Source organism: Physeter macrocephalus, chromosome 16 (genome assembly GCF_002837175.3).
Source record: "Physeter macrocephalus isolate SW-GA chromosome 16, ASM283717v5, whole genome shotgun sequence".
Taxonomy (NCBI): domain Eukaryota; kingdom Metazoa; phylum Chordata; class Mammalia; order Artiodactyla; family Physeteridae; genus Physeter; species Physeter macrocephalus.
In genome coordinates this window covers 426,040-449,269 of record NC_041229.1, presented here as the reverse complement: position 1 = coordinate 449,269, position 23,230 = coordinate 426,040, and the positions used below count along the sequence as shown (strand labels likewise).

The window sequence follows — 23,230 nt, the reverse complement described above, 5'->3', positions numbered from 1 at the left end:
GGGGCGCGAACCCGGTTCCCCTGCATCGGCAGGCGGACGCGCAACCACTGCGCCACCAGGGAAGCCCTGTGCATTGATTTTGTATCCTGCAGGTTTGCTGAATTTGTTTATTAGAACTAACAGGGTTTTTTTTAATCCATTCTGAAAATCTGTTTTTGGTTGGGGGGTTTAATCCATTTACATTTAAAGTAATTACTGATAGGGAAGCACTTACTTTTGTTGTTTGTTTTCTGTATGCCTTATAGCTTTTTTTCCCTCATCTCCTCCATTACTTCCTTCCTTTGTATTTAGTTGATTTTTTTAATGACAAGTTTTGATTCCCTTTTTTTTCCCTTTTGTGTATAGTCTACAGATATTTTGGTTGTGGTTACCATGGGGATTATATACACTGTCCTGAAATTAAGACATTCTATTTTATATCTATACCAACTTACCTTCAATCACATACAAAAACTCTACTTTTTTACAGCTCTGCCCCCTTTATATTATTGCTGTTACAAATTATATTGTTGTATATCATGTACCAATTAATATAGATTCATAATTATTTTTATGCACTTGTTTTAAATCCTGTAAAAAATAAGAATTGGAGTTATAAGCTAAAATTACAAAAATAGTGGATTTTACATTTTTTCACATATTTACCCTTACCAGAGAACTTTATATTTTCATTTGGCTTTGAGTTCTCATCTAGCATCCTTTCATTTCAACTTGAGGAACTCTGTGTAGCATTTCTTGTAAGGCAAGGCTAGTGGTAATGAATTCCCTCAGCTTTTATTTGTCTGAGAATGTCTTAATTTCTTTTACTTTTGAAGGACAGTTTTGCTGGATATAGAATTCTCAGGTGATAGTTTTTTTCCTTCAGCACTTTAAATATAGTATCCCACTGCCTCTGTCCTACAAGATTTCTGATGAGATATCTACTGATAGTCTTATTAGGGATGGTTAGCAGACATTTGGTCCTGTCCAAAATGTTCATAAGACATTTGGTCCACACTAACAGGGCTTTGATGTTCGGTTCTGTCCAAAACCATTTGGCATGGACCAAATATGCTCATGAACATTTTGGATAAAACCAGATTTCAAGGACCTTTTGGCATGAACCAAATATCTTATGGACTGAACATCTTATGGACGTTTTGGACAGGACCAAATGTCCTACAAGGTTGGGGATCCTTTGTGCATGTCTTGTTGCTTTTCTCTTGCTTCTTTTAAGAATCTCTCTTTGTTTTCTGACAGTTTGATAATGTGTACTGATGTGGGTCTCTGGTTTAATGCTACTTGGAGTTCACTGAAGCTTCTTGGATTTTTATATCCATGTCTCCTCCATTATCTCTTCAAATAATCTCTCTGCCCCTTTCTTCTCCTTTTGGGGTTCCCATAATGAGTATATTTGTCTGTTTACTGATTTGCATAAGTCTCTCAGGCTCTGTTCACTTTTCTTCATTCTTTTTTCTTTTTGCCTGTCAGACTCAGTAATTCAGAATGACCTGTTGTCAAGTTTGCACACTCTTTCTTCTGCCTGTTCAAATCTGCTGTTGAACTCCTATGGTGAATTTTTCTATTTAGATAATGTACTTTTCAGCTCCAGAATTTCTGTATAGTTCTTTTAAAAAATCATTTCTGTCTCTTTATTGATATTCTCACTTTGTCTGTAAGTCCTTTTCCTGATTTCTGTCCATGTTTTTCTTTAGCTCTTTGAGCATATTTATGACAGTTGTTTTAAAGTCTTTGTCTATTAAGTTAAGTGTGTGTGTTTCTTTAGAGACTGTTTCTAGAGATTTATTTTGTTCCTTTGAATGAGTTACGTTTTCCTGTTTCTTTGTATGCCTTGTGTTTTTTGGGTGAAAATTGGGCATTTATAAAAAACAGTTCTCTCTCCCAGTGTTTGCTGTCTTCTGGGGACACCTTTACTATTTAGTGGGCTCCTGAGCTTTGAGATCAGCCTGGGATGCAGGCTTAAGATCATCTCAGATATTTTCTTGGCATGTGTCCTGTCTGGCCTGTGTGTGTGCTTTTCTTTCTTTCTTTCTTTCTTTTTTTAAAATCTGTCCCAGCTGTTTTTACATCTTGATTTCTCAAAGAGTGTCTCCCTGGCTTCTTCTTGTGACTTTAGATGTTCTGTCGTATTCCTCTGCCTGTAATCCTTTGCCCCCAGGCATCCATGGGTTTGTAGTCCCCCTGAAATGTTCACATGCTGTGACCCATCACTGCCTTCTGCAGCTTCCAGCCTGAGGTCTAAACTATGCCAACATTTTCTGTCGGATCTCCAAGTCAGATGAGACAGAAACTAGTCCCCTGGGGAGCCTCCAGACAGCCCAGAACATTGCAAACAAGTTCCATCTTGCTCCTTCTGTCCTCAGGAAGGGAACTGGAAATTGGGATGCGTCCTTTTGACTGCACCATGCTACGCCAGGGAGTGGGTGGGACAAAGGTGATCGAATCCATGGAATCTCCTACCGTTTTGAACATGTCTTTTTCTTGATTGGGTATTCACTCATTTGCTTAAACATTTGACTGGTTTCCAGAGCTCCTATAAAGTTATTTCAGTCAGTGTGTAGTTGTTTGTTTGATGTTTCCATAGGGGAGCAAGGGCCTGGCGCTTCCTACTCCCTGTCTTACTGACACCACCCAATTATATACCAAACCTTTGAGACTTGCACTTTCTAATGGGTTGTTTTGCTATAATTGGCTATAAGTGTGGTGCCGTTAGCTGTTACGGTTCCCCCTACACACTCAGCTTCTGATTCTCTCTTTTCCCAGTACAAGCACGGAGGACCCATCATTGCTGTGCAGGTGGAGAATGAGTATGGTTCCTACAACAAAGACCCTGCCTACATGCCTTACGTCAAGAAGGTAAGAGTCAACGTGGGTCACCTCTTCGTGGGGTGTCCTGGGCTCTGGTGTGATGTGAGGGTCTGATGTCACCCAGCACCATTTATTAATTGGTGAATCTTTTCTCCAGACCTTTATTCCAACAGGGTCCTCACTTATTTGCCCTCTGTTGGCTGAGTTTAATGGGGATCGGAGTACACATGGGGCTGAGAGTAATGGAACCACCTTGATTGAGGGCGATGGTTGGAGGCCTTCCTGGAGGGGTGGGTTGCTGCTCTCACTCCAGCAACCAAAGCAGCGGCCCCACTGTTGGCTGCACATTGGCTTCATCTGGGGAATCGTTTAAACTCACTGTGCCCAGGCCATATGCCATCCCATTTAAGTAAGGGTCTTGGGGGTGGAGCTCAGACATCTGATTCCAGCGTGTGGGTGGCTGGGAGTCGCTGACTGAGTGTGTGTCAGAGCAGGGAAGGGCAGGCCCAGGGCAACACTTAGAAGAACAGGCTTCTGCTCAGAGGTGGTTCCTGTCACTTGGTGAATGAGACCTGGAATAAATGCATTCATTTTTCTAAACCCCCACTTCCTCTTCTGTGCAGTTGGGCCAACGAGAGGATCTGCCTCTCCACATTGTGCGTGTAGTGAGGTTGCAGATGCAGTGCCGTTCCAGCATCCAGTGAGCAGTTAGTAACAGGACCGTGATGTTATCAGCAACACCGGTGTTTTGTACTTGGAAGGGTCGGCCCCGTGTGAGGCGAGGAAGCTTTAAGTGGCCTCAGTGACTCGGCTAATTTAATTAGAGCTGCTCCGGCCCCTGGTGTCCTGGGTGGCATCCCTTCTGCCGTCACAGGCGGAGTTGTGAATTCCATCTGGAATTCCTTTAGTCCCTGCAGATAGCTTGTAGGTTCTTACCCACTCTCCCCTGCCCCCCGGCCCCCCGCAGAAGCCCCCTGTGTAGGGGCAAGGCTGTCTCCTGGGAGGGTGGTGTTCCTGAAGCTGGATGGGGAGAGGTCAGTCCTGATGGTCAGGCCCGGTCACACCCTGGCCTCCTCCTTGGGGTTGGCTGGAAGGAGCCCGGCCAGCGCTCAGGCCAGGAGGGCATCGACTGCCCCAGCACAGCCCCCGAGACTCTCCTGGGCTGGGCTTCCCCAGCAGGTGCTCGCTGAATCTCTGGGCTGCAGAGAAGGAAGCTGCCCTGCTGGGGCCGGGGGCAGCCCCACTCCCCTGCCCAGTTGTGACCCTGGTGTCTGGGAAGGGGTGCATGTGAGACAGGAGGACAAAGGGACGCCTCTGTGGTCCCAGATGGACGGCCTGTCAGAGCCGCTCAGCAGAAGCCTGCAGGGCTCCGGACGGAGGGGCCGGGACCCCCAGGGCAGCCCACCCCTCCCTGCGTTGGGCCTCGCTGCAGCCACGCGGCCTGGGAGATGGGAAGGGCGCCTTGGAGGGTGTGGATCACAGGAGGAAACCGCAGCGGGAATGCGCGTGGCGCTGGGGCCGACCGGCGTCCTTCCCCGGGAGCGGCGGCCGCGGCTCACCATCACGCGGGGACGGAGGGGCCGGGACCCCCAGGGCAGCCCACCCCTCCCTGCGTTGGGCCTCGCTGCAGCCACGTGCCCGGGGAGACGGAGGGGCGCCTTGGAGGGTGTGGATCACAGGATGAAACTGCAGCAGGAATGCGCGTGGTGCTGGGGCTGACTGGTGTCCTTCCCCTGGGAGCGGCGGCCGCGGCTCAGGAGTGATCACCTTCGTCACTGAAGCCCCTGGGAGGATGTGCTCCTGAGTCGTGTGCAGCTTCTTCGGGGCCCTGCAGGTGTGGGACTGTCTGTGTAGGATGGCCACGGGCAGGTCACTTTGCCCTCTGAGCCTTGGGGTCACCACGTGCGCAGCAGAGGCGGGAGCATCCTTGTCTTGGCCCTGTGGGGGGGCAGTGAGGTGGTCGACACAGCCCAGCTCTGCCTGGCGGGTGGCGGGTGGTGGGTGCTTGGGGGCAGCGACTGTCCCTCGCGGTGCAGGCGGTCAGTCTGTGCCTCTAGGAGATGGACATTGTCAAGTCGTGTTCCCCTCACCCCCCAATGCCGTGCACGGGGGCCTGAGCAGGGTCTCCTGAGCGTCGGTGACGGGCCGGCTGCTTCCGTCCTGCACTTGCCTCCCCCGACTGAAGTCCTGAGAACGAAGGCCTCTCTGCTGCGTCCTCACGGGCTCCGGGCAGATGGGAGCCTTAGTCACTGCTCACTGCCTCACCTCTTTCCAAAGGAGTTTGGTTGAAATAAGCAGTCTTGTCATGATACCTGAGGGAGAAGTGTCGGGAAGGTGCCCTTGCTGGGGTTTCTGGTCCGCAGGCCCCAGGCCCCACGCGGAGCCCGACGGGGATGGACCGGCTCAGGTGCGCACCTGCCCGCCAGCTCTGGACGCTGCAGCCCTTGTCTCTGAGGCTCCTCACCCTGCAGTGAGATGGGAGGTGTGAGGCTGACCAGGGCGGTACGTGCGAGGCGCTCGCAGGGGCGCCCGCGTGATGGTGAGCCGCGGCCGCCGCTCCCGGGGAAGGACGCCGGTCGGCCCCAGCGCCACGCGCATTCCCGCTGCGGTTTCCTCCTGTGATCCACACCCTCCAAGGCGCCCTTCCCATCTCCCAGGCCGCGTGGCTGCAGCGAGGCCCAACGCAGGGAGGGGTGGGCTGCCCTGGGGGTCCCGGCCCCTCCGTCCGGAGCCCTGCAGGCTTCTGCTGAGCGGCTCTGACAGGCCGTCCATCTGGGACCACAGAGGCGTCCCTTTGTCCTCCTGTCTCACATGCACCCCTTCCCAGACACCAGGTGGGCTGCCCTGGGGGTCCCGGCCCCTCCGTCCGGAGCCCTGCAGGCTTCTGCCTGGCGGCCTTGCCGAGTGGCTCTGACAGGCCATCCACCCGGGACCAGCAGCCAGCTGCCCAGCGGCCCTCGGGCCTGACAGCCTGCCGCGCGGTGGGAGTTCAGCGTGTGATGTGGCAGGAGGTTGGAGGAACAACAGGTTGACTCATCGCACGCCCCCACAGGCCTTGGAGGACCGGGGAATCGTGGAGCTGCTCTTGACCTCAGACAACAAGGACGGCCTCAGCAAGGGGATTGTGGACGGAGGTACCTGCCTGGAGGCTGTGGGCAGGGATGGGGGCAGGGGGCGGGGCGGCGGCCTGGCCTGGCTGTGCTCCCTGGATGGCCTTAGCCACAAAGGAGCCTCTGACGCCTGTTCTCCTGTGTGCGTGGGGCTGGGCCCCAAAGCTCAGGGCCTCGGGGCTGGAGGGGCCGCGAGAGGTGGGCTTGCGTAGCCGAGTCGCTGAGCACCAGGGACGCTCAGGGCCCTGCAGGACACGGGGCAGCGGAGTGGGCGTCGGACACGGTCCTACAAAGAGGCCCGGGCAGACCAAGTGCCGGGTGTCCCGTGGGGACAGCTCACTCAAGTCCTGCCCGGGGCTGCGCGGCCCACAGCGCCCGCCGGTCATCTGGGCGGCGGTGTCCGGGGGTGAGCACGTCCCGCGTCCCGCGCCCCGGCTCCGCCTCTCTCCCTGGTACTGTGGACGCCCCACCTGGCACCGCTTCCAGGCCAGACGCTCCCACCTGGAGCGAAGCCCTTTCTCCCCCTGCCCTGCCCACGTCACCCGAGTTCCCTGCCCTGGGTCCGTCCCGCCCGCACACGCATGTGTAGCTGTTTCCTCCTGAGAGGGCCCCCGAGCCGTTCCCCGCAGAGCCGTCTCTCTGCCCCCCCTTGTAACCACTCTCCCCACGTCCACGCTCACTGGCTCCCCGGCCCCTTTCCTTAGGGCCCTGTGATCATCTCTCCGCCGACACCACCCTTTGCAAGGTCGCAGTGACCTCCACCTGGCACATTTAAGTTGTCGTGCTTGTCACCTCTGACCCGTCCGATGGGGCCTTTGGTCTCTTTTCTTCTCACTGGCTGTCCGGGGCGCGGTCTCTCCGACCGACCTTGACCTCGGGCAGCTCGGTCCTGTTCTCCCGACACGTTTCCCGTCGTGTCCACGCGGTGGCGCTGTGTCCCCGTGGCGGCTTCTCGCGGTCCTCCTGTCGGGGTCGGGTCAGGGCCTGGGAGGGGCTGTGGGGCTTTGAGTCCTGCGGGCGGGACCCTCTGGGGGCGGGAGCACGTTTTAGCGCCTGCGTCCGCAGAGGGGCCTCCTGGGCTGCTGGTCCACGCCCCGTCCACCGCAGGCCCTGCCTCTCACCCCGACCCCGGCCCCTGCCCCACACCTGCCGCCTGGATTGACTTTGTTCGATTAGTTAAAAATGTGATTACAGGAAGGCTTTCCCAAGGTGTAAAAGTAAAACCTTAGAGATGCTTATGAAGAAGCACCGCATAGCCTCCACCTCCCCTGCCCAGGAGTGACCATTCTGAGCTGTTTAGCGTTCCTTTCTGGCTCTTCCTCCATGACTGTAAATACCACACACAGAGAGCTCTGTACTTAGGGACGTAAAACCCTTGTTCCGGTTGAGGGCTTAGGTCTCTCCTGCCACCCTCGCCCCACGGCTTTCCTGGGACGGCCCCCCGCTCACGCCCCCCGCCCTCCCCGGCCCTCATGGACACGATGCTCGGGGCCTGCATTTGGACACGTAAACACGGCCGGGCGGTGCGTCCTGTGTTCTGGACAGTGTTTGTGGTCAACTCGCTTCCAGTGTAATTATCTCATTGGTTTTCCTTTCCTTTTAAGTTCTTTTCTGTCCCTCCTTCTCCCTGTCTCTCTCTTAAACAAACACTTGACCAACAGCTTCCAAACCCCCATCATGGTGTTTTCAGGCGCCTCTGTGTGTCGGATTCTGATCCAGTCCGATGGCACCGGTGCCCCACTCTCCCCAGCCTGATGGCAGCCCGGGTCCCTTGGAGTCCCATGTCCTGGGACGTTGAAGCCGTCGTCCTGTCGTTTTCTTCGATCCGCTGTCGCTGCAGAGGACGGGGACGTCCTGTTGTGGGATTCGCCCCTTTGCGGATCTGACTTGGACAGTGTGATCCTTGTGGTGGCCTCTCCCTGCTGTGCTGTCCTGTCTCTTCTCTGGTTTGGTTGTTTGTGGTTCCGACGTGCGTGTTGCCCCTCTGAGCTGCGTAGCTCTTGAGCTTTTTTCTGTCTTCACTGTTTCCTTCTTTCTGGGTGACTGCCTCAACTTTCTTCTCCCAGTCTTCTGTTTCCTGCCTCACGTTCTTCTTGGATACATTTCTTTTCTCACTGCGTCCTTGCTAACAGCTGTGACCAGTGCTGCCCGCCGTGGGGAACCAGGAGTGGGGTTTGGAGGGCTGTCTTTCGTGGGATTGACTCTGGAGGGGAGCCCTTTGGGCCGTCATGGGGGGTATCTGGGGGCAGGAAGGGGCAGGAACTGCCTCCTGAGCTGTCCTCGTCCTGCAGGCCCTGGTTCCCGGGGCTGCGGCGCTTGGCTTTCCTGGGGGGCTGGCCACGGGGCGGTGGGGAGGCTGGAGGGGGGCGTGAGGCAGGGTCCGCGGGAGGCCTCGGGCTGGGGTGGGTGGGCCACCTCCGCTCTCGCAGGCTGGTTACAGACCCCCAGACCCTTTTCAAGCTCCCGAGGGGAACCGTGGCCTCTGCTGTGTCTCCCGCCCCGTTCTTTCTCCCTGTGGCCGCCACCTCCTCATCCTTCACCTGTATTCGCCAGGCTGTCGGCGGTGGGGGGGGGCGGTGGGCGGATGGGAACAGGTGCACTGGGCTCCGAGGTTTCTGCCGGCTTGGTTCAGACCGGCCCCCTGTCTTCAGGGGTCTCCACTTTAGGTGAGGAGGGTCTGGACGTGGGGTCTTTCCCACATAGGGTGGGCCTGCTCCCCAGCGCTGTGACCTTGAGGCAAGTTGTTTGGCCTCCCGGAGCCCCCGCTGTCGTTTGTTTGTCTCTAATCACTGGTGATCGGGGCTTGGCTCCGACAGGAGGGCGTCAGGGTGGCTGGGCGGCCAGGCTGGTCCAGCGACCATCCCGCCTTCCCGGGTGCAGGAGAGCTCAGGCCTGGGCATGCGAGACCCCGGTCCAGGGACAGGAAGCAGGCAAGGAGCCTCACAGCCAACTTGTCCTCCGGGCTTGGCCACGTCCATGGCCGCGGGCAAAACATAGCACATTTTTCTCGGGCGTACCTCTCCCTGGTGGAAAGCCATGGAAAATATTGCTGGGGTGGGACAGAAAACTAGCTCTCATCTGAGATGTAAAAGGGGGAATCTTCACTTAGTTCGTCACCCAGTGCCGGAGGCCGGAGGTGCAAAGTAAAGATCAGACTCCGGGCTCTTGCAAGGAGTAATTAACAGAAATGCAGACTCTGGTTGTAAAAATTCCATAAATCGAGCACAGATGCTTAGCAGGTGGCTCTCTGTGAGGTCTGTGCTGAGTGGTGGAATTTCCAAGATGAACCGGCTAAGTCTTCTGGTGTCAGAGGAGCTAAACTCTGGTTGGAGGTGGAAGATGGTGTCAAGATTAGTTTATTTGCAGGTGAGTTGAGAACGGTCAGGGGAATTCTGAGTCCTCCTGGCTTTTGGGTGATAGCTGTTCTCTCTTCTCCTTTCCACCTGCAGTGCTAGCCACCATCAACTTACAGTCACAAAACGAGCTGCAGTTTTTAACCACCTTTCTGCTGAGTGTCCAGGTAAGTCAGGAGGTGAGCCGAGCTGAGCCTTGGTGTCAGGAGCTTAGCTGGGCCGGGGGGCCTCTGGGCCCAGCCCTGCAGCTCTCAGCCCCCCTTCCCCCTGCACGGCCCACGCCGCACCCGAGTGGCCTGCCCCTGGCGACGGAAGCGGTGTGACGGTTGCTGTGAGGGGTCGCTGTGTCAGCTGGTGCTTGGAGGTGGTTTCCAGCCTCCTGAGAAGGGGTCCTTTCTGAAGCTCTAGGCAGGTGTGCTCACAGAGGCCTCTTGACTAGAGTTCTGTGGACTCAGCTGGCCCCAGCCGGGCTCAGTGTGGGCCCTGGGGATCGAGGGGAGAGGCACGTCCCTGCCCTGTGTCTGACCTTCTCTGGTCAGGCTGCTCTGGGCCCAGAAAGACTGCTGTCATCTGCCAGACGGGGGCCTGGTCCGCCCAGCCCAGAGGAGAGAGGAGCGTCGGGGTGTATCTCAGCATCCACGGGGCCGATGGGAACTTGCACTGAAGTCCTGTTTTGTGGATTTCTTCTCTCCCCTAAGGGGAGAGGAGGTCCAGCTGAGGCAGCCCATTGGCAGCATGGAGGCCGCCTTCACCCTGTGTTATGTACGGGGCCTGGATGCTGCCCTGAGGCCTGTACCCGGCGGGGCTGTTGGAGGGTTCGCTCCCCCCACCCCGAGAACAGACGCCGGCGGGGGTGCCGGGGTGCCTCCCGTTCCAGCTACTCCTTTCTTAGAGCAGGGGTGGTGTCCCGAGGCTCGGCCGCAGGAGGCCCCCAGGGCAATGTGAAGCCCCCAGGGCTGAGGGCTACCATGTGCTGCTGTTTAGAGGGACGGGCAGGGGGTGCCCAGGAGGAAGCAGGATGGGGGGGCCCGGCGGGCTGCTCAGCAGATTGGGGGTGACAGCGTGCAGGTGGGTACAGGCCCAGCCCCCTCCCTCCTTCCCGCGCCCTGTACCGTGCTTGCTGGGCGTGGGTCCGCGACCACAGGGTCTCTGCCCTCGGGGAGTTTGTGACCCACTTGGAAGAGATGTGTTAGGTACATAGTTGCCCAGGATCTGAGTAGGGTCGTCCTTGATGTTGTCCAGGACAGGGACGGTGCTGTGACCCTCAGCCTCTCTTCCCTCTTCTGTGAAGTGGGGATCGTGCTGGCACCTACTTGTAGGGCCGTATGAGGGTCAAAGGGATGATGTTTGCAGAGCCCCCAGAACAGCCATGCTCCCCACGGGTGCCTGCAGAGGCGTCCGTGGAGAGGTGGCCCCAGGCCGGCCGGCCTGTCCATAGCACCCGTGGCCACCGGCCTCTCACCCGCTGCTCAGCCACGTGTTTTCCTCCAAGAAGGGGCCGTGGACTTGTCCCTGTCAAATCAGAGGCCCCTGCGGATGGTCACTGGTGGCCCTGCTCCGCTTCACTCAGGGTGTCCGGCTGCGCCTTGCCGGCCCGGCCCGTGTCCCGTGACGGGAGCCTGGATGCGGGTGGCTCTGGGCGCTTCCCAGGGCCAGGCGGCGTGTGCTGAGGGCTCCAGGTGCCTCATCTCATGTGATTGTCCCAGTAGCCACGTGACTGGCCGCCGCGTAGCCGTTTTACAGTTGAGGACACAGACTCCAGGACGGTGTCCCCCGGCAGTGGCAGGTCAGGGCATGTAGCACAGGCGGTGCCGAGCCAGCCCTGAGCCACGGTGACCTGGGCCATTTGGTGGACGGCTCAGCCCAGCCCTCAGGTGGGCCCCTCCTGGCACTGGAGGCTGCTGACCTGTGTGACTTAGTGACCCTCTTTAGTGACCCAAATGTGGTACGAGTGTCCCCTCGGGAGGTAGGCAGCCCTAAGAAAACCAAGCCCCGGGCCTTGCTAGAAAATTGGCGTGCCTTACGTGGCCTCTCCCATGGCGTGGTCGGGACCTTCTACTCAACAGACCCTGACTCTGCCGCCCCCTGGGTGGGGCGGTGATGCTGTGTGTGCCTTGGCGCAGACGCCAGGCCGACAGTCACGGGGTGCTCGGGGCGGGAGGAAGGCTCTGTGGCGCGGAAGCTGCGGGGCCGCCGTCGGGCAGCTCGTCCCCTGCTGCTTCTGTGCACGTGGGCAGAGCGGAGCTGGGCCCGGGCACGGCCGCTGCGTCCTGCGGGCCGTCCTGTGCAGCCTCAGGGTGCCGAAGCAGTGTTAGACCTTCGAGTGTCCTGGGTGGGGCGGGGGGTCAGGGCTGCAGAGCCTGCACTGTGGTAGCTGGAACGCCCTCATGTTCTGGTCCAGTTTTGCATACTTCTGTTGAAACCAAACTAGACCTGGGAGAGGGGCCGCTCCACAGCCCCCTGACTCCTCCGGCCAGAGGGACGCAGCATCTGAGGGTCCGTGTCCACGGTGTGGCTCTCAGAGATGGGGTTTCCCCGATAGAACGTCCTCCTGCCCTGAAGAGGACACACGGGGCTTGATCAGCAAGCCGCTGTCAGGACTGCAAGTCAGGTGCTGCGTTCTAGAGAAAGCTCACCTCGGGCAGGTCCCCGGGTTCCCCGCCAGCGCCACATGCGGCACCGAAACCACGTGAAGGCCCCGGGCCTGCTGTGCCCACTTTGGTAGTAGCTCCATCCACCCCCTGCCACGGGGCGGCCGCACGTGGAGGACGAGCCAGTGCGGGTGCACTGGGGGCCCCCCTGTGCTCTGCCGGCAGCGGCCTCGAAGGGCAGGTGTGCAGCCAGGGAAGGGTTGGGGGGACGGAGGTGCCGGCTGACTTCTCACTTTGTGGTGCGCAGGGCGTCCAGCCCAGGATGGTGATGGAGTGCTGGACGGGCTGGTTTGACTCGTGGGGCGGTCCCCACAGCATCCTGGATTCCTCAGGTGGGTGCTTGTGGGACCCCCGTCCGGCATGTGTGCTGGCCTCAGACGCGGGAATAAGTTCCAGATAAGCTGCTAATCCATGTGAATTAGCTGAGGGTGTGGGGCTCCGGGAGTCTCTGCGTGTACAGTCAGCCCTGAGCGTCCAGAGCTGTTTGTCTTGACAGGTGACACGAGCGGTCAGACACGGCTTTGGGGTGTCTCTATAATTGCTCTGGAGTAATGCATGCCAATCACAAACGTCTAGCCAATACAGGACGCGTATAAAGGAGAAATAAAAACCCCGGAGCCCAGAGCCGACGTTTCGATGTGTGTCGTGCAGGCACCCTCTGTCTCTCCGTGCCGCCCCGGGTGCACGTGCAGGGAGAGGTGTGGGCAGGTGTGGGCAGGTGAGGGGGTGTCTGCTCCTCCGCCTGCCTGTTCCAGCGAGACGGCGCAGAAGCCCAGCTGCCTGCACTGTGAGGTGTGGATTCCACCCCTGTTCTAGAGAACGCAGAGAACCCCGCTGGGCCGGTGTCGTGCCCACGATCTCTCATTGATGGGGACCTGGCTGCTTCCAGGGTCTGTGTTCATGGGCCCCGTGCAGCGGGCGAGCCTGCGCGTCAGTTTGGCTCACCTGGCGTGTTTCCCTGCGATAAGTTCCCGGCAGCAGCCCTTCTTGCTTCATGCGGGTTTGATCTGTGTTAACTGCCCTCCAGGAAGAGGACAATCCTCCCTCCGCTGTTAAACGAGATACCCATTCCCCACAGATTCATCAACACCAAGTGTTAAATCATGTCAGCGTTTGCTGTCTGATAGGTCCTTGGTTAGGTCTCGTTTCTTGGACCAATGCCGGGGTTTTAAACTCTTTGTAGATATTTATTAACCATTCGTATTCCTCCTCCGCTGTTTCTGTGGCATGGGCTCATTTTCCAGTCCAGGTGGGGCGGGGAGGCGGTCAGAACCGTGTCTCTAATTAGGTCTCGCTGAGTGTCACCGGCAGGCGCGTGGGCCTGAGCTGCAGCCCACGTGAGCTGCAGACTCGCCTGGGACTTGAAAGCAGCTGGAAGCCGGGCTCTGGGGCCGGGGTCCCGTCCTCGCACCATGGACCGCGGTTGGGTTTAGGGAGACCTAAGGACGGAGCTGTGAGGGGGACCGGGCTCGCGGCAGCCCAGGCGCCAGCTCTGTGCGCCCTTTTCCTCCCACAGAGGTTTTGAGAACCGTGTCCGCCATCATCAACGCTGGCTCATCCATCAACCTGTACATGTTCCACGGTGGCACCAACTTCGGCTTCATCGGTGGAGCCGTGCACTTCCAGGACTACAAGTCCGACGTCACCAGCTACGGCAAGTACCCCCGACGTGGCGCCCCACACCCGTGCCTGGGCTCTCGCGGGGCACCCCTCGGGGTTAGCGGCTGGCACCTCTAACGTGAAGGCAAGGTTTTGTCTGGACGGTCACTTGTGAGCTGCCAGGGCCGTAGGAGACAAGCCAGCTGACGTGCCTGGGTCTTTGGGTGCCAGCTGGGGAGGGGAGGGGGGCCCAGGCCAGGAGGGAAGGCCTTCACGTGGGGGTGGCCCCTCCCCTCCTCAGGGCCTTGGGATGAGGTGACCCCGGCCCCTTGCCTGGAATGGAGGGTCTGGGCAGTTTGGGGGCATTCGGTAGTGTCTAGTGCGTATGGTATTTTGACTGACGGCTCACATCAAGTGTTCTGCCTCCCAACTTGCCGGGGCGAGGACCCTGCTGCCCCACCAGCTCCTCCTGTCTCTGTTTGCCTCCACAATGCCGTCCTGGGGGCTGAGGCCCGTGACACGGCTAGTGTCTTGCAGACTATGACGCGGTGCTGACGGAGGCCGGGGATTACACGGCCAAGTACACAGGGCTCCGGGAGTTCTTCGGCTCTGTCTCAGGTACCTGCACGCGCAGGCGCAGGCCCAGCTGGGCGCCGGCTGGCTGTTGCTCTGAGACCCCAGGAGACTTGCTTCCTCTCCCCGCGACCCCTCACCCCCCGCCTCAGCCCCAGGTGATGCGTGTGCAGGAACGAGGACAGGCAAGTCTGAGCGACTGTTCTCATCCGAGTTGGGGTCTTGCCGGCTTCACCTTCTCCTGGGTGTCAAGGTTCCTGAGGATGTGAGCAAGGCCCTGCCGACCCGCCTCCTGGCCTCGCCTTCCCGGCGGGGTCTCGGCGGGCTGGGAGGGGCTTGTTCTGCTGGGCTGGGGCAGGAGCTGGGGCGGGGCGGCTGGAGGCGCAACGACTCTTGGGGTCCTTTGGGGAAGGCCCTGCCATCTGCTTGTGTTGCAGGGGCCCCTCTTCCTGCCCCACCTGACCTTCTTCCCAAGACGGCGTATGAGCCAGTGGTGCCAGCTTTATACCTGTCCCTGTGGGACGCCCTGCCCTACCTGGAGGAGGTGCGTGCGCTGGCGGGACGGGCTGGCCCAGAGGAAGCGGAAACCAGGTCTCCACTGCCTGGGGCTCCACTCCCCAACCTTAGAGCTCAGAGGAAAGAGGACAGATGCACGTGGAGGAGAAGCAGGAGGGACGAAAGGAGCCAGAGGAGGGGCTGGTAGCACAGCGGGGAGTAGGCAGAGGGGAGGGAGGAGGCCGGGCACATCCCCCAGCGCCAACTCAGAGCTGCCGTGGTGCAGAGATGACGCTGGTCACAAAGCGCCGAGCCCACCGTGCAGAGCCTGCCTTCTGTCCTTATCACATGCCCTCCGTCCCTGTCCCCGGGACCCTGGAGAGCCTTGCAGACTGTGACGGGAAACCAAACCCAGGATTGTGGAGCTTGATTGTGTAATAGTCAAATAGGGCTTCCCTGGTGGCGCAGTGGTTGAGAGTCCGCCTGCCGATGCAGGGGACACGGGTTCGTGCCCCGGTCTGGGAAGATCCCACATGCCTTGGAGCGGCTGGGCCCGTGAGCCATGGCCGCTGAGCCTGCGCGTCCGGAGCCTGTGCTCCGCAACGGGAGAGGCCCCAACAGTGAGAGGACCGCGTAACACACACACACACACACACACACACACACACACACACACACACACACACACAACGTCGTCAAATAGAAAAAACATTCCACCCCCGCCCCTTCCCGCCGCGTGCTGACCCCCGTGGGGGCTGCCAGCTCCCCACGCCCCCAGAAGGCGAGGCTGCCTCCCTTGTGCTGAGCCTCTGCCTCCCATCTTGTGTCTGTGCAGCCGGTCACCTCGGAGAAGCCGGTCAACATGGAGAACCTCCCGATAAACGGGGGGAACGGGCAGTCTTTTGGGTACACGCTGTACGAGACCACCATCACCTCTTCTGGCATCCTCAGTGCCTATGTGCGGGACCGGGGACAGGTAGGGACGACCCTCTGAACTGCCGTGACCCACCGCACAGCAGACGCCTCCCCTGAGGCTCTCAAGTGCAGTACCCGTGTGCGGAGATGGCCCATCCTCGCCAGCCGTGCTGCCCACTGGAACCTGGGGCCTTCGTTCCCCCCGGCCACTGTGCCATCACCTCTGAGCGCTCGGCAGGGACCCCCACACCTCCCCCCTGCTGACACGGCTGGGTCTTGTCTGCTCCTTCGTCAGGTGTTTGTGAACACGGTCTCCATAGGGTTCCTGGACTATAAGAGGAAAAAGATTGTCATCCCCTTGATCCAGGTTTGTCCCGGGGTTGGGACAAAACCTGCTAGTGCCAGGCACCTCCTGGGCAGGCGTGGTGGGAGGCCTGGACGAGGGGGCTGCTCAGCCACAGAGCTGGGGGTGGGCATGGCTCTCGGATGAGCAGGGACCCTCATCCCGTCCTCAGAGTTTAGGGAGACCTGGGGCTCCACAGAGAAACCCCCAGGGGCGGCTGTGACCCAGTGGGCAGAATGAGGCCTCGTCAGCGCCCTCTGTGCTCCCCGCAGGGGTTCACGAGGCTGAGGATCTTGGTGGAGAATCGCGGGCGAGTCAACTACGGGACTAAGATCGACGACCAGCGCAAAGGTGGGTCACAGCACGCGTGGCTGTCCCTTCTCCACAGCAGCACCTGCAGGTCATGGAGGCTGATGCCATAGGTGGGGCCATGGGGGCCCATCGGGGGGAGGTGGGTCCCAGAGGCCCCTTGGAGAGAGGTGGTGTAGAACCCGTGCCTTCTTGGTTCTTCACACTGAATGTTTTTTTGATCCACCTTGGAAACGTCTTGGCGACGTCATTTGTGATGGGGTGGAGGATACAGGATGTACATGAACAACATGCTTTTGGTGGCCCTCCCTGCTGGGAATATCCCACCGAGCTCTCTAAACCTCCTCTGCTTGAACTTGCCTCTTTCTTATCATTTATCAAAATGTGGGTGGTTTTATGTAAATTACGAAATAGGACCTCGGACAATAAATCCTACCCTGGAGGAAGCCTGGTGGCCTCCTGGCTCTCGTGGCTGTTTGCTTTTGTCCCCTCGGGGAAGTGATGTGGCCCAGCCCCGGGGACTTCCTGTGTCCTGGGAATGTGCCCCTCCAGAAGGGCCTCAGTGTGCTTCCCCTCCCCTCCGCTCCCCTCCCCTGAAAGCCCCCAGGGGTTCCTCCCTGGGTCTCAGCTTCTTCCCTAAGGAGCTCGTGGCGCTGGCCGCTCTCACTTCCTCTGTTCTCCTGGGGGCAGAGGGGATGGCAGCCTGCCCTGTCGCAGGCCCTGCCGGGGGTGCGCAGTCCCGTCCTCTGGAAGGGTTCAGGGTTCACAAGTCACAGACCTCCTCTCCAGAGCCGTGTGCACCCCCTGCACCTGCACCTGCAGTTCAGGAGGGTCTGCAGCCCTCTGAACACCCCCAGCCTGTCCGGGTTCCCCATCTGGCGACTCAGCAGCTCTGTGACTGAGAGGACGCAGGACACCCAGTGGGCCCCACCCCGAGGTGCTGGGAAGTCACTGTTCAGGTGTGTGCAGTGCCTTAGCCTTGGGTGTCCCGGCCATGGTGCTGTGTGTTCACTATTTGAATACTTGAAAAAAAACCTTTAATGCTGGCTTGTGTAGAAGATTTCTGGCTGAGTTACTAGTCTGTTTCGTGTGGGACTCCACTGAACAGACCTCGAAGCTAGGCTGGAGCCGCCGTGACCTCTTGATCACACGTGTCCTTTTGGCCTCCTTTCATGATGTTGGAATTCTCAGCCCCCAAAAGGGAGCGTCCTCCTCCCAGGGGCCAGAGGCCGACACTGCCCTCGGGCGCCTCCTTCCCTGCACACTGTAGGGCCTGGCAGGCGCTGCTGTCACTTGCTCTCATGGCTTTGGGGCTGCAGGGAAAGGCTTTATGTGTGCAAAGAGCCCCCTAGGGGTGCTGGCCCTTCAGCAGGGGTCCTTTGTTGAACTTCCCAGAAACGTTCCGTGTACGTGCCCAGCCGGCGAATCAGCCGTCCCCCCATCGTCGGCCTCGCTCAGTGTCTCTGCCTCGTCCCCACAGGTTTAATCGGAAATATCTATCTGAATGATTCTCCCCTGAAAAAGTTCAAAATCTACAGCCTGGATATGAAGAAGAGCTTCTTTCAGAGGTGGGTCCTGCCCTGTGCAGCGTGGGAGCAGCTGACGGCCTGCAGGAGAGCCAGGGGGCCCGAGGCTGCGCCAGGCTTGGTGCCCACCCCGCCCCCCTCCCGCACGGCCCGAGAACCGGAGCCTGAGCGCTCCCCTGCCCCCGGCTGCCACCGCTGTGCCGGTTCACAGGGCGGGGAGGGCCTGCGAAGGCGCCCCCCACCCCTCATCTTCTGTCCTGCCCATAGGTTCCACGCAGACAAGTGGAACCCTGTCCCTGACGCGCCCGTGCTCCCTGCTTTCTTCTTGGGGCCGCTGTGGGTCTCCCTCTCCCCCTGTGACACCTTTGTGAAGCTGGAGGTTTGTAGCCCCGCCTGCCAGGTGCTCTGGGCTCCGCTCCTTGGGCCCCAGCCTGGTGCTTGGCCTCCTGGAGCCCCCAGGCCATGTGTGCCCGGAGGGTCTCCGTCGTGGCCTCCCTGGGTGGGGCAGGGGTCAGAGCAGAGGGGCCTCCTGGTGGGCTTCCCAGGTCCGGGCTCCGGCGGTCCATTCTGAGCCCGGGGGCCCTGCCGGGGCTCAGCGCTAGAGGGAATGGGATCCGGAGCTCCCCGCCCGTTACCCAGCGGCTGTTGGAACGAGCCTGGTCCCTGGGAAGCTGAGAGGAGAGCTCAGGGCCTGTGTGTGCCGCTGCCTCCCGTGTGACTATGTTCAGTGGCTTATGTGGTCAACTGACACCTCCCCTCCTCTGCTTAAAGGGCTGGGAGAAGGGGGTTGTATTCATCAATGGCCAAAACCTTGGACGCTACTGGAACATCGGGCCCCAGGAGACCCTCTACCTCCCAGGTGTCTGGTTGGATCAAGGCCTCAACCAGGTGGGAGCACTTTTCCTGGGACCCCTTCTCACCCCTGCCCTCCCTGTATCACGGGGTCTCTCCGGGGGCCCTTGGCGGGCTGGAGGGGACAGAAGTTCTGAGCGGGCCCGATCTGGCTCCGAGACAGACTGGCCGTCTCCCCCAGGTCATTGTCTTCGAGGAGAGAGTGGCGGGTCCGGTGATACAGTTCACGGAAACGCCCTCCCTGGGCCGGCTCCAGTACATGAACTGAGCAGCCCCCAGGCCTCCGGGCGGGGCAGCAGCAGGCCCTCCCGACTGACCTCGGGCCGGCCTGGGGCTGCTTCCTCTGCCCCTCCCCTCGGGAGCCAGGCCCTGGCCCTGCCCTCGGCTGCAGTCCAGACCCTCCCCTGCAGAACCGGAGAAGCGAGTTGGGGGCGAGGGAGGGCCCCTCCCTGAAGAGCTGCCCGGCTCTGTGGCTGCTGCCGTCCGACTTTGCTGCTCCCGCGGGCGGGATGGAGGGTCTGGCTGGGACCGTCCCCCGCGGGGGTGAGTGGGGCACAGCTCCTGGACAGTCTGCTCCTCTGAGTGTCCCTGTGGGCCCTGTTTCTGAGCCGGGGGGGGCGCGTCACCATTTGTGGAGGGTGGGGGCACCTGGGCCAGCCTTCTCCGCCATCCAGGGAGGAAGTCGGTCCGGTGGAGGGACCCCGGCCCTCTTCCACCGCACTCGGATCGCCTCTGACGGTCAGGAGCGCCGGGCCTTACCTCCCAAGACAGCGTGTTTCCCTCATTCCGCGAGGGGCCGCGTCAGCCCAGGAGAGAGGCAGCTGCTCCGGAGGGTCCAGGAGGCTGCGGGCAGAAGGTGCGGCCGCAGGGGCCTAGGCGGGAGTGTTGGGGTCCCGGGGCCCCCGCCCTGGGCCAGGCGGTGGGGGAGGGGCAGCCTTCCTTCCAGTTGTCCGTCCAGACCCCGGACCAGCCCCCACGGGATGAGTCCCGTGTTTGGGCTCAGGTTCGCTGCCTTGAATTGCAGTAAAGCCACAGAGTTGCATCTGATCCTCCTTGGTGGTGTTTCTCTGATCTCGCTTGTGCCGGGCACACGGTTAGCCCGGCCGTCGCCCGTGTCGACGAAGACTCGGCCGTTCCGGTGCGGTGGGCAGGGTGGGGCCGTGTTGGGTGGCCAGGAGCGGCACGTGCGCCGAGTGTGCCTCCCCAGGGACGTCTGGATCCTCCTGCCACAAGCGGACGCTCTCCAATCATAGTCCAAGTGGAAGAGCAGATTCCTCCGGAGTGGGGACCGGGTGGGGGAACAGCAGGCTGAGGGCCTCCCAGCAGCGCCATCCTCCCCGGGGCCGCGAGCCCATGCTTGGCTTAGGAGGGGTCTGCACGGGGGCAGTGGTGCGCAGCCCCTGGGCCAAAGAGCGGAGCCGGGTCAAGGGCAGACGGTCACGGGGGGCTGGGCCCAAGGGTCCCGCTGGGGACAGAGAAGTGGAGCTTATTGACGTGAACCTGGTGGACCATGGCTGGGGGTCCAAGTCCCTGATGTCGTCCAAACTCACCAGCTCTTCCTGTGCCGCTTTGAACGGGGAGCCCGGGGCTGAGCGGTGAGAGCGGGCTCTGTGGACGGGGCCAGCCTGGGCGCCGAGCCACCCTGCCCGGCTTATGCCGCGTCCTACGAAGCGCGTGGGGGGCTTCCGCTGGGAAGTGTGCACGGAGCTGGGGTTTGAAAGACTCAGGGTGACGCCGTCTGTGATGAAGAGTCCCCTGGCGTTGCTTTTCCACACCCGCCTGCTCGCAGGCGCGCGGACCTTCCTGGGTGAGGTCCGTGGGCCGACCTGCCTGCCCAGTGACCCCAGCTTCCTGGCCAAGCACCTTGGCAGGGAGTGCCCTCCTCATCACCCCAGCCTCTAAGTGCTGGGCGTCTCAGGCTGCTCCCAGGCCGCCTCTGCCCTCACTCGGTGTGGAGGCCTCGCTCACGGGCCTTAGCGGCAGTCTCCACGCTCGTTCTCTCTCACGTTCGTTCCTTGGGGCTCCAGGCACCACCGTCCACTCACCTCTCCTGTGAGTGTAACAAGCACATGACCCCAAACTTACTGTCACGTTGTCCCCTGCAGTCTGCCCGGAGCAGTGGACACAGTTCTGTTCTGTCTTGGTTACTTGTGGCTGTACTTGCACCTCACGCCCAGCCCATCAGCAAACCCCTGACCCGCGTCCAGAGCCCGCCCGCTGCCCTCTCGTCAGGGCTGCACCTGGTCCGACTCACCCTCGTCTCGGGCCGCCTGCCCGTGTCCTGTTTGTTGGCAACACAGGAAGCGAGCGATTCTTCAAAAAGGCCGGTTAGACTGGGTCCGTCCTCTGCTCCAGACCCTCCGACAGCTTCTCTTTCACTCCCTAGCTGCAAGCTTCGCCCTGGTTCCAGGGCAGAGTGTCTGTGCCCCCTGCTCCCACGTGTGACCCACCCACCCACCCCCAGTCAGCTGCCCTCAGTGGCCTGTTAGCTAAGCGCTCTCCCGCGGGGGTAGTTTCTCTTTCCTGGACCCAGTTCTCTGCGCGTCCGTTCGGAGGCCACCTGGCCAGGGAGGCCTTTCTGACGGCCCAGGTGGGGTGCCAGCACCTCCCCAGCTGCACTGTGCCCCGCTTGCCTCATCCGTCACCTGGGAACTGACGACGGCTCTCCGGAGCGCCCTGGCTCCGTGCATCTGCGTCCTCTCCGGAGAAGGCGGCCCCAGGCAGGCAGAGCTTTGGCTTCCACGGCCCTGTGCTGTGCCGGGAACAATGCGTGTCCCCCCAAGGCACCTGATAGTACAGGTTGGACGGTTAAATGAATGAGGAAAAATAAGGCAGGGCTGAGGAGGATTAGGACTGTTAAAAACCATATTTGACTTTTAATTTCAAAACAAATTAAATACAGTTAAATTAAAACAGACCCGATAGTGCAGCTTGGGGGCTCCACCCTCCCCGTCTCCGTCTTCTGGACTGCGGCCCCCACCTCGCTCCTGTACAGGGGGGAGCAGGGAACAGACTGCGTTTGGAAAACAAACTGTAGCCACGGACCCAATTCTGATTCATAGCAAACTCATTCCCAGTGAAGGTGAAAGCTGCAGCCCATCAGGGTTATAATTATAAATAAATACACATGCAGCTAAGAGAGGATATTAGGTGAAAACAATAGAACTAGCATCTGCCCCAAAAAAAAAAAAAAGAGGAACCCACGTTGTCGTTCGTTCATTATCCAATTTCCTGAAAACGAGCCCTGGGTTTCGGGCCAAGGTGGCCCGAGCCCAGCCAAGCGGACCCCGCGTTTGGGGTGGTCCCGGCGAGCGAGGCCGTGGAGCACCCTGTGCATGAGTTCACTCGCTTGATGGTGCCCGCCCTCGCCCACCCTCCCCTCCCCGCCACCTACTTGGTTCCCAGGCGACCATGGGTGTGGGACGTCCTGCAGGTGGCTCAGGGCCCTCAGGGACGTGGGCCCTCCCTCGAAGGTTTCGTCCCAATGGTGAGGAGTTAAATCCAGGTCAAAACAGGCAGCCGATACTCCTCCGTGGATGTAAGGTCGCCGGGCTGCGGCCCACTGCCCATGCACCCAGGAGTGGGCTCTCCATGGCCCGCAGACCCATCCCGTGAGTCGAAGCGGAGTGGGGGCTGTTAGCGGTTAAAAGTAAACACCTGTTCGGCGGGCTCAGGCCCCTCCTCTGCCTCCACGGGGGAGGAAAATTGTGCTTCCAAGGCTCAGGAGTGTGAGTGGAGACCGGCGGAGGGCCGGCCCCGTCGGGAAGCCTGGGAGACAGGCACCCCTCCTCCTGGCTGAGGGCCGCGCACGGTTCCTTCTCTGGGGCGGAGGGGCGGCTGGACACGAGGCCGGCTTGCTCTTCGGGCCCCCGGTTTAGGGAGAAGGGAGGTTCTCCTTCCCACTTGGTGTGTAGATCGCATGATTTCCAAAGCAGTGTGTGCTCAGGCATCCTGCCCTCAGGGTCCAGATCATCTCTGCCCCTTCTGTAAATCCCTTTGCTAAATCCAGAGTCCCCCCCGGCCAGGGGCAGGGAGGAGCCCTGGGACCGCCCAGGCCCCTCCTCTCTCTTCCTGGCCCACCTGCTCCCTCGAGCCCCTGAGGCCTGTGGTTCTCACGGCTCTGGCTCTGGGGGCTCCTGCCTCCCCAGTCCCAGCCCAGGCGAGGGGCCCGGGGCCCAGTGGGCGTTGGGGAGGTGCCGTGCGGTCTATACCCTGTGCTGGGTCGAGGGCCCACCTCTTTCCTTGCGCTGGGACAAGAGCCGGGGACGGCGCTCTGCTCCCTCCACGAGGTTGAGGTATGGGGAGGGCGGCCAGCTCCCCGGGCTGGCCGCCTGCGGGGAACACAGACAGCCTCATGCAGACTCCGAGTGGGAGCCACAGGAAAGCCGCCGGAGGGGCTGCATCTCCCGGAGCAGCTCGTTCCTGATGCCGGGGGTGGGGGCTGCTTGCTGTCTTCCGCAGTCCCTGGCCAGGTGTCCTGTGTGGTCATGGGGCCTCGAGGGGGAGCCGGGGAGCCCTCTGCTGGACTGCCGGGCTCTTTCGCCCCCTCCCAGCCTGGCATCGCTCCCGGGCTCGGGGCCCATGGTGTCTGCCCCGGCCGGCCCTGCCAGGGCAAATGGAACAGAACAACAGGTCTGGGGTATCTGTGCTTTAGGGTCTCCGTCCTTTGTCCTGGCATCAGGCTGGTCTCTCTGAA

The 23,230-nt window shown here is 60.3% G+C and overlaps 1 protein-coding gene across 1 annotated transcript in view; it reads left to right on the top strand.

Moving 5' to 3' along the window:
- GLB1L2 (galactosidase beta 1 like 2) overlaps positions 1 to 23,230 on the top strand; it is a 46,148-nt gene that overhangs the window by 20,889 nt on the left and 2,029 nt on the right. The window contains exons 6-18 of the mRNA XM_024131185.1: positions 2,764 to 2,856; positions 5,861 to 5,942; positions 9,368 to 9,438; positions 12,170 to 12,254; positions 13,439 to 13,576; positions 14,059 to 14,139; positions 14,532 to 14,638; positions 15,425 to 15,565; positions 15,800 to 15,871; positions 16,120 to 16,198; positions 17,637 to 17,724; positions 17,950 to 18,061; positions 18,454 to 18,570. Coding sequence (XP_023986953.1) covers positions 2,764 to 2,856; positions 5,861 to 5,942; positions 9,368 to 9,438; positions 12,170 to 12,254; positions 13,439 to 13,576; positions 14,059 to 14,139; positions 14,532 to 14,638; positions 15,425 to 15,565; positions 15,800 to 15,871; positions 16,120 to 16,198; positions 17,637 to 17,724; positions 17,950 to 18,061; positions 18,454 to 18,570 — 1,266 coding nt within the window. The remainder of the gene's footprint in view (positions 1 to 2,763; positions 2,857 to 5,860; positions 5,943 to 9,367; positions 9,439 to 12,169; positions 12,255 to 13,438; positions 13,577 to 14,058; positions 14,140 to 14,531; positions 14,639 to 15,424; positions 15,566 to 15,799; positions 15,872 to 16,119; positions 16,199 to 17,636; positions 17,725 to 17,949; positions 18,062 to 18,453; positions 18,571 to 23,230) is intronic.